This window comes from Anopheles cruzii, chromosome 2 (genome assembly GCF_943734635.1).
Source record: "Anopheles cruzii chromosome 2, idAnoCruzAS_RS32_06, whole genome shotgun sequence".
In the NCBI taxonomy this organism is placed as follows: Eukaryota; Metazoa; Arthropoda; class Insecta; order Diptera; family Culicidae; genus Anopheles; species Anopheles cruzii.
In genome coordinates this window covers 56,419,919-56,433,081 of record NC_069144.1, presented here as the reverse complement: position 1 = coordinate 56,433,081, position 13,163 = coordinate 56,419,919, and the positions used below count along the sequence as shown (strand labels likewise).

At 55.2% G+C, this 13,163-nt stretch overlaps 3 protein-coding genes across 3 annotated transcripts; 2 read left to right on the top strand and 1 right to left on the bottom strand.

Annotated features, from left to right (window-relative positions):
• The first annotated feature begins 3,777 nt into the window (after positions 1-3,777).
• Positions 3,778-6,808, top strand: LOC128278294 (all trans-polyprenyl-diphosphate synthase PDSS2-like). Its single transcript, XM_053016995.1, has 4 exons — positions 3,778-4,115; positions 5,664-5,990; positions 6,061-6,473; positions 6,537-6,808. The coding sequence occupies exons 1-4, from the start codon at positions 3,778-3,780 to the stop codon at positions 6,806-6,808; spliced, it is 1,350 nt and encodes a 449-aa protein (XP_052872955.1).
• A 708-nt stretch (positions 6,809-7,516) lies between these two features.
• On the top strand, positions 7,517-10,569 carry LOC128277301 (all trans-polyprenyl-diphosphate synthase PDSS2-like). The gene is made up of 3 exons (XM_053015745.1): positions 7,517-8,356; positions 8,835-9,577; positions 9,644-10,569. Exons 1-3 carry the CDS (start codon positions 8,040-8,042, stop codon positions 9,913-9,915), a joined length of 1,332 nt encoding a protein of 443 aa, XP_052871705.1. The 5' UTR covers positions 7,517-8,039; the 3' UTR covers positions 9,916-10,569.
• A 155-nt stretch (positions 10,570-10,724) lies between these two features.
• On the bottom strand, positions 10,725-12,174 carry LOC128267048 (zinc finger protein 37A). Its single transcript, XM_053003840.1, has 2 exons — positions 11,589-12,174; positions 10,725-11,512 (listed from the first exon to the last, which is right to left on the bottom strand). The coding sequence occupies exons 1-2, from the start codon at positions 12,172-12,174 to the stop codon at positions 10,725-10,727; spliced, it is 1,374 nt and encodes a 457-aa protein (XP_052859800.1).
• Positions 12,175-13,163: the final 989 nt, after the last annotated feature.

Here is a 13,163-nt window from a genome sequence, read left to right as displayed (position 1 = left end):
GCTCCGTGTACAGTAACACACAAACACACAGACTGCTCTGCTGGACCAAGCATTAAAACAATCGTAACCGTGTTTTCAAGGATAGGGGCTCGTAGGGCCGTAGGACAAGAGTAGAGTGAGAGAGAGAGACAGTAGTGCCGGATCGACCGTTGACCGTGACGTACAATTGTTTTTGTTGCTTACCGTTGAAGAACACATTTAACGCGATCGTTTTTGGTTACTTTATATTGCTCAAACGAAACATATAGGGCTGATCGCTAGAGGGTATGTGGAGTGAAAGAATGTGACTCTTTTTACAGGACGAGGACGACGACGACGACGACGAAACGCGATCAAAATCGTGCATATAACACATAAGCCTTAAACCAAACTAGAAACTTATCGATCGATCGTTTTGTTGTACACAACACGGCACCGTGTGGTGGAGTGGTGGACAGCTGAGATTGTCCTGTGCGTGAGTGTGTGTGAATGAAAAATTGAAAATGAAAAACTTGGCAAAACTTTATGTTAAACAGTGGCCCCAGTGGCCCAGATGCGGTGCCAAGAGAGAGCATCATCAGCAATCAGGATCGCACAACTCGCTCAGTCTCTTACGTATTCTTCGCGCAGGCGAACGCAGCCCATAAACTCGCTGTGCTGAAATGATAGCAACCGTAAAGTAATAGCAACCGAAGAGAAGCAATATTTGCAATCTGAAACAATGAAAACACGTACACATAATAATGTTAGAAAAACATAGCTTACGGACGGAGGGGCGACGCAAACGCCGACGAAGTGTGGAAGGAACAAGAAAACCAACCAACCCATACATAGTAAACATTAATCCTATGGAGCAACAAAAAAAAGCGACTCAAGCAGAGTGTAAAATGTAAAAAGTAAGTCAAAGCATAAAGAAGTGAACTCCCCCCGTGCATCCGATAGAAGAGGCAAAGAAGGCTGCGAAATCATACTGAATCCCCATTACACACACAACAACACACACCGATCTACACTCAACAGGCAACTGTGACCAACCCCCGTAGGAAGCCGACGGCGCTCTGCTCCGGTTAATGTAACGTAGATAAACGATAGAACGGAAACCCTGGAACCGGAAACGGTAACGGCTACTAAGGCACTACACACGCACACACGCGCGCACACTCAGTAGTGCGAGCCTTTTGATTTGGCATCGCTTTGGGTTGAAATATTTCAAATCGACACACAGCGATTCGACTCGATTTCGGTGCCTGCTACTACGTGCGAATGATTCGAACCGAAGAAAAGCTCGTAGAGACTCCTGCGTGTCTGTGTGTGTGTGTTTGTGCTATAAGGACTGTGACTATGGAAACGCATGCCTCTTGTTGTTGTTGTTTGAGTTTGAATCGGACGGAAAAGGTTTTTATTGCACATTTTCTTTTGTATATGCAAATAAACAGCAAAAGGTGGAAACCCGGAACGAGGTGTGCGCGCCGCGCCCGCCCTTGCAGTGAGCTTGAGCAAGGCGGTCCCAGAGTGGACGCCAGATTATGAGCTACCTAGAAAGAATATCGGTTGTGTTCCGTCGAAGGATTTCAATGCACGCGCGCGCGCCCAAAATTAGAGTGGAGTGACACACGGTTGGTAATGCTTTTATATTTGTTGCCTAGGGCTCGATGTTGGGAGTGTTTCTGTTTTGACTTCCACACACTGGTTTCCTCTTATGCAATCGTGCGCGATTCGGGGACAGATTAGGGGCGACGCACGCCTTGGGCGTCGCAAAGCAGGGAACTTCTTACTTTTTGAATGTTTGTCAAAAACCAAAACGAAAGTAAACAGTGAATGGTGCGACTATAGAACCGGGTGGTTTATGCGTGCGTATGTGTGTGTGTTTCAATCAAAACATCCGAACCGCGTGGCAAGCATAGCACGTTGGCCACGTGTTCAGCAGGCTCGCTTATTGATTGGCTCTTCGAGCAATCATCGCCATCGGCAGCGCCAAATGGGACCCCCCAATTAGTTCATAATGTATCGTACGGGGCAGCATATGGCCAAATTGCAGAGGTGTAGAGAGAAGTATTAGGTGTACCCCTAAGTCCGAAGCCTCTAACTGAACTTTACGTTTCCATGACGGGGATTTCTTGGCGGGATCAGCTGGGTCTTGTCCACTACGAACTAGAGAGGCCCCCTGGAAAAGCTTACAACTTGAGTGTACGCCCAATAGTTTTGGCAATGGTGCCCGGGATGTGGTGGGCCAACGGAACCAATTTCCCAATCGCCTTAAGGCGGCTCCGGTCCGGATGAGGGCATTCAAAACACAGGGCGCCGAATCGCGCCCGCTCGGTGATTGAAAGTAAAGCCAGCGTGCAATCGGCCCGCTATGCAAACCAATCATACTTAATGTACCACGACCGCGGTTCTCTTCGCGGCGGAGCGGCGGACACGATCCTCGGCACAACACACCATCACCACTCAGCATGAACCGGTACTGGGCGGTACTTACAGATCTGCCGTGTGGGGCCGCTCCTGGTCCGGTTCGATTGGAACCGGTTTGTCTCGTCCGGGCCGCAGAGACCACACTCTCTGCAGGAAGACGCATGTTCGCTCGGAGCGGGTCGGTCAACCCACCAGACGGAGCTCCGGAGCTGTTCAAGGCAAGCGAGGCCGAGACCTCACGCGGCCGTGCGGTGTTTTAAGATGTCTTTTAAAATTACTGTCATTTTTCAGCCATCGATTGAAGGAAGGAGGACACGGGCTCGGTGATTTTTTCCTTCTTTTTTTTGTTTACTTTGTTGGCCTCTGCCCTCACGGACGGGCAGTGAAGGTGAGATCATGCTGCACGGATGGCTCATGACTCTTCGCGCCGCTTTGTTTGGTTTACCGTCTTGGGACGGAGAGAAAACAACGATTCACACTGCTTTTGAATAATGAGTACATTGTCCCGCCAGCCAGCCAGCCAGCCGGTCGGCAACATCGGCGGTACGTTGGAGTCTCTGGACTTCAAACTCTAATGGCCCCCCGGACGGTGGTAGGCGAAGAACCGCTAATGGAATGTGTGGCGTTGGGCGTTAGAGGCGTGATAAGCGTGACCGCGCCCGCGATACGAAGTTATCACTTTATCGCAATCGCGCTTCGAATGGACTGTTTTCCCCCCCGAATCATTCGCCGTCACGGATGAGCTTTTAGCCGATGAAACCGGCTTTAAATCGATCAATATTTGCGCGGAACGCTTCTCCACGCCCGGACAGGTTTGCCGCCGCGTGAAAGCCGGGCCACGGAGTGAACCGAACCGAACCGTCCGGAAGCTCCTCCAACCGTCGATCGATCAATTCCGGTCAGTCTTGAGGGAAGGTTAGTTTTGCCGGGCCAGAGAAAGAGCGCGAGAGAGAGAGGCTCCACCGAGACACCGTTAGCGAGGGGAGCCCAAAATTTCCCTCCCTCGTGCGCTCAGGAATTCGGTGCACGTCGGAGCCGGTCGTTGGCTGGCTGGGGGGGCGAGCGGGCGGGTGCAACTCTCGCTGTCGCTGGCCTGACTGACCTGCGTGAGCCAGAAAGCTGGTTCCTCAGGCGACGACGTCGGCCAGAGACGCTCGCGGTACCGTGCGCGCCGACCAGTCCAGTGCTGCGCAGGTGTTCGAGTCGAGCGGTCGCGTATCGGTGCGTGTTTCGCGGATACTTTTTTTTTCGTTTCCTTCCTGCCGTGCGTGTGAAGTTGGGGTGTAGAAAGCCGGCCAACCGTGTGGCGGACCGCGTGAATCTTCCCCTTGCCTTCACTCGCGCATTGGTGTCAACGGGCCACCCGTTAAGGCAACGAACGAAAGCATGGCCTTGAGCAAAGTGATCCGGATGTGCGGGTTGCGCCAGTTGCGGCCATTGCAGTCGGCGACGCGGCCACGGGCGGCTCCGCTGCTAGCGTCGACGCTGCCGGCCCAGGATCCGCGGCGGTTCAACACGAGCCAGCCCGACTGGCAGGAGAAACTGGCCACCCGGAGTGTCCAGCGGAACGACTGGAACCGGGCCGTGAGTGAGGCCGAGAAGATCGTCGGCTATCCGACGTCGTTCCTCAGCCTGCGGTGGCTGCTGAGCGACGAGATCGCGAACGTGGCCCTTCATCTACGGAAGCTGGTCGGCAGCAACCATCCGCTGCTGAAAACTGCCAAGTAAGCAACCGCTGCCTGTGGCCAATCTGCCGGGGGTGGGCGGGCGTGATCGTGAGTGTTTCTTCGCGGGGCGAAAGGCGAATCTCGCGAGCCACCCGCGAGGCCCTCGGAACCGAATAGTAGGAATGCAGCCCGCGTGTTTTAGTGTGAGATGCCTGGGAACCAGAGTCGGGTCATTACGACACGACCACCGGCCCAGGGCCCTGTGGGCCGCGACTCTCACCACGGGAGGCCGCGGTCACCTTTTTCGGGGGGACTTTCGAAGCGACCAGAAAACGAAACCGGTCCGCGTAGTAAAATTCGCTGCCGTGCACACGCGCTCCACAATTCATTCGCTTTCATTCAAACCGCGCCAGAAACGCACGCCGAAAGCTACGGTTTTCCGGGTGGAATCCGGGCGGGGGGGCGGTGGTGGGGCCGGGTGCTGGCATTGGGAGGGTCCACCTCCGCGGAAGAGAAATCATATCTCCATGTGTCCGAAACCTGTTTCCGTCTCACCGGGGCCCCCGTTTCGTTGGAACTGAAGACGAAATAAGGCTTCAACCGCGGCGTCGTCGGTCAGTAAGGCCGCGGGCTATCGTGTATGGGCCACGCGGACCAATCCGTTCGGGGCCGGATCTATTTGCATACTGGTAGCTTGGGTCGTCTCCGCGACTCCGGTGCGTCCCGCGTTCCCGCGCTGATTAGCTCATCAACGGCTTTTTTGACTGATTTTTGAATTTGGTCAGGGCGATACTCTCCGATCGACTTTAATTAGCATCCGATGGGCCAGCGATGGATGGTCACATCAGTGTAAAGGTGTCGTAACCTCTTTCTCTCCCGGCTTAATGCGGTGCTAATGGGCTCGCTTAATGAACGCGCAACGATCAAAACAATCCACACGGCAAACGGAAGGGTAAATTAATTATGGGGTTTGCCCTTCAACTTTCGGTTTACGGTCGCTGCTCGTGAAGATCAGCTCATTTTCGGACCCCGATTTGCCTTTTTTGCAACACACATACACCGCGGCGACTGGATAATTACGGATGGCGATCGTGTTTCACTTCCGTCTTGCACTGGCACGTTGCTACTGGGAAGTAGCTGAGAGGAGGAGGAAAAAACGCATCACCACGTTGCCCGTGAGGAGGGTCCATTGTGTGCGGCCAAGGACGCGGCTGCTGACCATCGATTCGCCGTGTTCCAAATGCCACGATCATCAGCATCGCGATCACGACGTCTTGTGACACGCGCGCGTGAAGGCACGCTCACGTACCTACCGCTTGATGGCCACTTCCCCGACCGATGACTGGGCCGCGCGACCATGACTATCTTCAGCTGCAGGGCATCCGTTTTCCTTTTCGTGAAAAAGGCAATTCTTACGCCAGACTCAGCTTTCGACTTTAATTTGAAATTCAATCTGCGGCCGTTATGCTCGACAGTTTTCTGTGCGGAGTCCCCCCCCCCCCGCCGAAAGTAACCTCATCTTCACGGCCGCTGAATCTCATGCCGGACCTTGAGGGTGGCTCCGCTCACATGTTCACATCCGGTTTCTTCTGCGCCGCTCCGTAGGTCGCTGATCAACAACGATAAGAATCAGCAGGCCTGGGGACTGATAGTGCTGCTGGTGTCGAAAGCGGCCGGCCACACCGGCAACATCCCGAACATGGAGCAGGACAAGAGTGCCGGGGTGCTGCACTCGCAGCGGGCCCTCGCCGAGGTGACGGAAATGATGCGCACCTCGCACCTGGTGCACCAGGGAATGCTGAACTTGCAGTCGTTCAACAACGCCGGCAACGACCTGAGCGGCGACAGCGACATGATCTTCGGCAACAAGATCGCCCTGCTCGGCGGTGACTATCTGCTGGCCAACGCCTGCCAGCAGATCGCCACCCTGCGGTAAGTGACGCGAGGTGGACACCGTTTCGGATGGACATTCGATCCTCATGCGCTTCCCATCTTTCGACAGCAATCAAGATCTGAACATGCTGATTTCGTCCGCGTTCCGCGATCTGGCCGAATCGAACTTTATCGGCGAGCGAGACGAGCAGAACAATCCACTGCCGACGCAGCCGGGGACGGGCGCGAAGGAGCTGGCGACGGACGTGACCAGCCTGGACGATATGGGCTTTGGCGATCTGGAGGACAACACGCAACCGATGAAGGTGGACGGGGCAGTCGGTAACCCGGAGAAGGAATGGTCACTGCGGAACGTGCTCGGCGGTGGCAGTCTGCTTGGCAAAAGCTGCCAGGGCGCCCTAATGCTCGGTGGCCATCCGGAAGCGCTCCAGAAGCAGGGCTACCTGTTTGGCAAGCATTTGTCGCTGGCCTGGCAGGCGTGCATCGATCTGCAGCCGTTTCTGCTCCCGAAGCTGCCGCTCGGTAAGTGGCACCGACGTGTTCGTCGTAGGCTGGGCTGGGTTTTCAATGGCCGTTCAATTACAGGCGCACAGTTCAGTCTGGTGTCGGCACCGGTTCTGTTCCACCTGGAGCATGACAGCGCCCTGTACGAGGAGATCGAGAAGGGGCGCCGCTCGGTGGACAGCATTGACTACAGCGTGGTGTACCAGGAAGTGGTGCAAGGTCCGGGGCTCGAGAAGACGAAGATCCTGCAGCGCAAGCACAGCATAGCGGCGATGAAGGTGCTGAACGAGCTGCCCGCTTCGGATGCCCGAACGGCCCTGCAGAACATCATTGTGGCGATGCAGGAGCTGTAACGCCGCGCCGCGCCACGCCCCGCCTTGTACAGTACACCATAAGTCTTTAGGAAGTTAAGCTGATTGAACCCAAAGTTGTCGTAAGTGAGCTGACAGGTTGCAGACAGTGCTGTCTCTCTAAACCCCGATTCCGGTAAGTACACGCCGCCGCCATCACGCATTTCGTACCACAATTCAAATCTCGTTTCTTTCTTCCCGCCAGAAACTGTCCGGTGAAATATTTCACTGAGTGTGTCTTCGCTACTCGCCAGATGGCGCTGCGCGGATCGTCGTTAGCGTTTTCACCGGGCTCCATATAAACAAACACACGCCGTCGCGCGAGCTGTCAAAAGCGGTCCATCAACAGAGATAAGAAGAGAAGTGCGCCCGCCGTACACTTACATCATCCTCGGTTCTTCGCAGTTGTGTGTTCTATGCTCAATATTTTGAGCGATTGTTGGATCGTGTTTCGCGCGCGCAAAGAAACCTGTTCTCGTGCTGGACGGAAGTGATTTCTAACGGTGCGGTGATGGTATAAATACGGTCGCGTTTGTCGAACAACAAATCAGATTGCAGCGGAATCATTGGCCATTCGCGTTCGATTATAAGGGGCCCCAAGTGTTGAATGTGGTTTTTTGCTCCGAAATGAACCGAGGCGGAGGGCTGCAGGCGCGTTACGTGGTGAACATGCAAAAGCGATGCATATATTTAGTGTGCGGTCCTTGACCGCTACCTTTCCCACGTGGGTTGTGTGCGGTGATGCTGCGTGTGTGCTTTGCTGGTGCTGCGATTGATAAAGTTTCTCCTCTCTGCCTCTCTCTCTCTCTGGCGGAAACTTATCGTCGTGATTGCGGACAGTGACAAAAACGCAGGCGGGCTTGGTTCGCTTGGCTGAGCTGAGAGCGGATCGGTCGAGATAGTGGATAGTGGAGCAGTGAAAGCCGGCACCTTGCCGTGTCCCTCGGCCCTGCCCTGTGTTATGCGGTGCCGATCGTGAGCACGATCAGTGACCAGCGATCCGTGGAGGATGAGTACGGAGAGTGCGAGCGCGCGGCTCTGATCTCGCGCATTCGTGTTGTGTCGTCGTCGGTAGCGGTCGCGGTAGCTAGGAGCCACAGAATTGTGCCACTTTCTCGCCGTTGTTGGGAAAGTTTTGAAAGTTTTATTTTCCCCCTCATCTGTTGGAATTTTGTGATAAAGCCTAACGATCGGAGCAGCTTTCCGTGAAGTAATCTAAGCAATCTGTGCAAAAATGTCGCTCCGTCGTATCTACGGAATGCAGTCACGGCTGTGGGTTCAGCTTCAGAAAAGTGCAGTGAAAGTGGTCCGAAGTTGCCCGTCGCCGGGGCGAAGAACGGTCGCGACTACGGCATCGTGTCACGAAAAGTTGGCACCGAAACCGTTGCCGAAGCACGACTGGAACCGTGCCGTGAGTGAGGCCGAGAAGATCGTCGGTTATCCGACGTCGTTCCTCAGCTTGCGGTGGCTGCTGAGTGATGAGATCGCGAACGTGGCCCTTCATCTTCGGAAGCTGGTCGGCAGCAACCATCCGCTTCTTCGAACTGCCAAGTAAGTACAGCCCCGGACATGGCCCAGCCCTGTTTTGAGTGAAAATGTTTGCCGACGTAATCCGCCAGGTCCCTCCCGGCGGGGTAAACATTGGCAAAACCGGTTTAGGAACCGCTAGTGACGAAAATCGAACTAGAAATTCCGGACACTATGCCATGCCACTTGCCACTGCCAAGTTAGTGGGTCGTGCTAATGCTGTTTTATGCCCCCTCCGCCCGATTGACGTCAGCGAAACCCGATCGGTTTGGAATGATCTTCGATTTGAATTTGGGGTTTTTAGATTTTTTTTGAAAAATTAACCGTTTCAAAAGTCGATTGAAACACGTTGACTTTGAGGACGATCACGTCACTTGAATGAATAATCCGAAATTTCCTGATTTTAGGTCTTGAATTTTGTAATGGAACCGATCGGAAAACATTCCTCCCATTAAAATTGTGCTTTTCCCCACATTTAAAAGGTTTTCTTCCTTCCGCACAGGATGCTGATCTACAATGGCAAGAACAACATGCAGACCTGGGGACTGATCGTGCTGCTCGTGTCGAAAGCCGTCGGCCACGCACCGACCGTGCCCGATCTGGAGCAGGACAAAAGTGCGGGCGTGTTGCAGTCTCAGCGCGGGCTGGCCGAGATCACGGAGATGATCCGGACGGCGCACCTCGTCCACCAGGGCCTGGTGAACCTCCAATCGTTCGCGGGCGCCGGCAACGAACTCGCCAGCGACAGTGACACGATCTTTGGCAACAAAATTGCCCTGCTGAGCGGCGACTATCTGCTCGGTAACGCGTGTCTGCAGTTGGCAGGGCTCCGGAATCAGGCACTGATCGAGCTCATTTCGTCGGCCGTGCGAGATTTGGCCGAATCGAGTTTCTTGGGTGTGCGCGACCAACAGAACAACCCGCTGCCTTCGAAACCCTTGCCAGAGGCGGAACGGGCGGCCGGCGCGTCAGGCGTTGAAGTGGACCTCAGTTTCGGCGATCTGGTGGACAATATTCAACCACTCAGTCTGGCGGGTGTGATGGGCGATCCGGAGAAGGAGTGGTCCCTGAGACACATTCTCGGAGCCGGCACACTGCTGGGCAAGAGCTGTCAGGGTGCGATGATGTTGGCCGGACAGCCGGAGGCGATGCAACGGAGGGGGTACATGTTTGGCAAGCATCTTTCCCTGGCCTGGCAGGCCTGCTTAGATCTGGAACCGTTCATTGGCGATCATTTGCCGGCAGGTAGGTTTCCTGCGGTTCGAGAGCCCACAACCGGAAAAGCCGCTTTAATTTCTTTGGTCGTTTTAGGCGGACGTTTCAGTTTGGTGTCGGCACCGGTCCTCTTCCAGCTGGCGCACGATCCCGGGCTGTATGTGGAGATCGAAAAGGGACTCGAATCGATTGACAACGTCGACTACCAGGCGATCCATGCGGCCATTGTGAAAGGTCCCGGACTGGAGCGAACCCGTGCGCTGCAGCAAAAGCACAGTCAGGCCGCCATGGTCGTCCTCAACGACTTGCCTTCGTCGGATGCGCGAACGGCCCTTCAGAACATCATCATCGCTATGCAGGACATCTAGCGAACCCTGTTTTGGGACCCTGGGTTGGGCCGACCCACGAACAAATCAGCGCTCTGAGTTCTTTTCAATCTTGGCACAAGACAAGTGCCCCGGAAAAGAATCGATCAACGAGCGGAACCAGAGCGTCACGTCACCGTATCGTAGCAACGAAAAGAGAAAAACGTACCATTCCGTCCAGAGTGTGTGAAAGAGGGAAGCTTGTTAGGGGTAGCATCGAAGAAGGCGACGTGCCAACACGTAGTGAGCCGCCGTAGGTGAGGCGTACCGCTCACCGTGAGCTAGTGAGCTGAGGGATCGTGAGGACCGTGCTCGCGGCGACGCACCGGACATTGTTTGTATATTGTAGGGCATTAGGTAGAAAATGTTTAGAAAATATTGTTAGACCACTTGCAACTGTTAGTACCATGCACGCACACGATCGCACGTAAAAGACAGCCCGCTGCGAACTATTAGCACCGGTCGCGAAGGAAGCCTTCGATACGGGCTCGTTAAACCTGTGTTCTGTTTGTCCCATTTTCCCTTCCCCCCCATTTTAGATGCATGGACAACTCCAGTACTTTTGGAGGGCATCGCATTAATCGCTAGTGGTGACTGTTTTTGTCTTTATGGTTATTCTTTTCCCCCGAAATGGTTTCAATGTCGTGTCATGTATTTCGCCCACGTTTTGGACACATATTTACAGCTCTGTTATCGTATACATAACGCATCTATGTAAAGTCTGTTACTGTATAGAAGAAATGAACAAAACTTAACAAAAACCCAACCTGGTATCTGGGTCGTATTTGGTGTGTGTTATTCGATCCGCACTCCTAACTGGGGTGGCCATCGTTACGAGGACGTTTGGCAGCCGGGTGTCGGCCGAGTCCACTTCCCCGTCCGTCGTTTTCGTCATCATCCCCGTCATCGTCATCTTCGTCGTCTTCCGAGGTGGTCGATTGATCCATCAACTGACCGCTGTTGTGGCGTGCCTGCAGGTGTCGCTGGAGATCCCGACGCCGTGCCAGCTTCTTGCCGCACAGATTGCACTCGTACAGCGATCCATCGTGCTGTCGGTGGAGCCGGATGTGTTTGTTCAGATTGCTCGGATCACCGAAGGGGCGCAAGCAGTACTGACACTTGAGCGGTTTAAAACCCGTGTGCGTCCGGATGTGTATCTTGAGGCCGTACTTTCGTGAGTACAGCTTGCCGCAGTAGATGCACACGTGACCCTGCTTCGACGAGCCCATATTGCTGACGATCGTCTCCAGGTGTGCGGCCGTTACGAGCTGCGCTCCGGTCGGCTCATCTGCCGCCACCGGTTCACTCGCCGACGGCACCCGTCGCTGATGGTGGTGGTGGTGATGGTGTGCCGGTGGTGACAGTGCGAGGTCCATCTTGACCACGTGTGGGTTCAGAACTGGCCGGAAAGCGGAACTGCGCCACGGCTGGAACTCGTACAGTGGCCCGAACGGACCGTAGCGGGTTGCGAGCGCCTGATGGAGCCGATGCCACAGCACGGCGACCGGTTCACGGTTACAGACCGTGGCCAGGTGTATCTTCAGTGGGTTCGGATACTCGTACGACTGCTGGCAAAGGTGGCACACGTAACTGTTTTGTCCTGCGGTAAGAGCAACCCAGGGAATCATTATTCGATCGATCGGTACAAAGCGGTGCAGTGAAGAGGGGCGACTTACGTTGAATGTTTCCCGGAGTCAAGAACGGGATCTGCATGTGGGCGATCACATCCTCCGCGAACCACAGCTTAAGCTCCTCGCCGCTGGCCACATCGACCGTAAGCCGGACGCGCAGCAGTTGACTCGCGGTGAGTTCGAGCAACGCATTGAAACTCCGGACATCGCTCGCCAGCCGAATGGACCGAATCCAGTGTGAACCCTTCGCACCACCGGCGGCCTCATTCGCGGTCAGCAATCCGGTGGAGGACGACTTACGGATCATCGTCATCCGTGAGCTGCCCGTCGCCTGTAGCGATCCCCTCAGGCACACCTCTTCCGGAACGTACGCCTTCGAGACGGAATCGGCGGGAAGGAACCCGACGGCACAAACGGCACTAGAACCTCCGGCGGCCGGTGGCGATGGCTGGTGCGGTGGCATCGAAGTGGACGCAGATTGCGTGGACAGTTCGGCGTATCCTTCGTACCGGTTGGGAGACGGAACGGGACTCAGGTTCAGGTTAAGATCAATCTCCGAGTGACACTTCCGCGCGAACGGTGACGAAGAGGCTCCACTGGTGCTCGGTGCAAATGCCGTCGTAGGAAACATACTGTCAAACGGCAACACTCACTAGCAGAAGGTAGCTGCATCCGGCCGCGATCGTAAACGCCGACCGCGAACTGTAATTCCCGCGAAACTGTTAGGTCCTTCCGGTTGCGCGCGCTAACTCACTCTGAAGCCCGCCAGCGGTTCGGCAGGATGTTTTTATATCCGCCGCCCGACAGGACATCCGGCCGGATCAGGTGGTGCTCGGTCGCACGCGCACAGGTCGTCCTATTTGGCCTGGCCCGGTTCCTGGTGTGTAGCTTTTTGGCACAACGCATTAGCAGCAAGTGTGACGCCCGGGCGCACCCAACCACGGGTGGTGGCACCCTCCGGCCGAAGCCGAAGCGGCCTAAGCGGAGTCTGCAGGCCGCAACGAAGGGTCCCGGAGGGTTGCGAATCGAGACCGTCGGACGACAAGTGCTAAAAATCTCACGACATTCCGGACAACAACACCGCATAATAGTTTTTAAATGAATTGATAAAGATCAGGCCAGCCCCCTGACGTGCCGTGCGAGTCCGCCGGCACCCTCCCGTTTTGGGTGCCGAGAACCAATCACGGACACGGAGGGATGCTGAGGGTTCGAACCCTGCTGCGGTTAATCGGTAGCAGGGCCGCACACGCCGAGGGGTGCGATGGTTCTTGCCACGGAGCACGTCACAATCATATGTTTTTCAAGTTGTTCGTTCTCTGCCGCCCTCTGGCCGAGCCGTGTCTGGTCCGTGGACGGGCTGCAACCTGTGGCCCACTAGCATCCCAATCTCCCAACCCGACCGTGGCTCGGGGTGCCCGAGCCCCCGGAAAGCCAATCCCCGGATTGATTGTTTGCCTTTTGAAATGGTTGTTGCTTCGGAGGACAGGAAATGTTCAAACCAAAACCAGGAAGGGTTTAGCATGATGATGGTGGCCAGGACTAGAAGAGACCAACCAGAACCGGGTAGCAGTCTGCAGGAGCGTAGTGGTTGCAGCACCCCTTTAACGAGTAAGGGGTTGA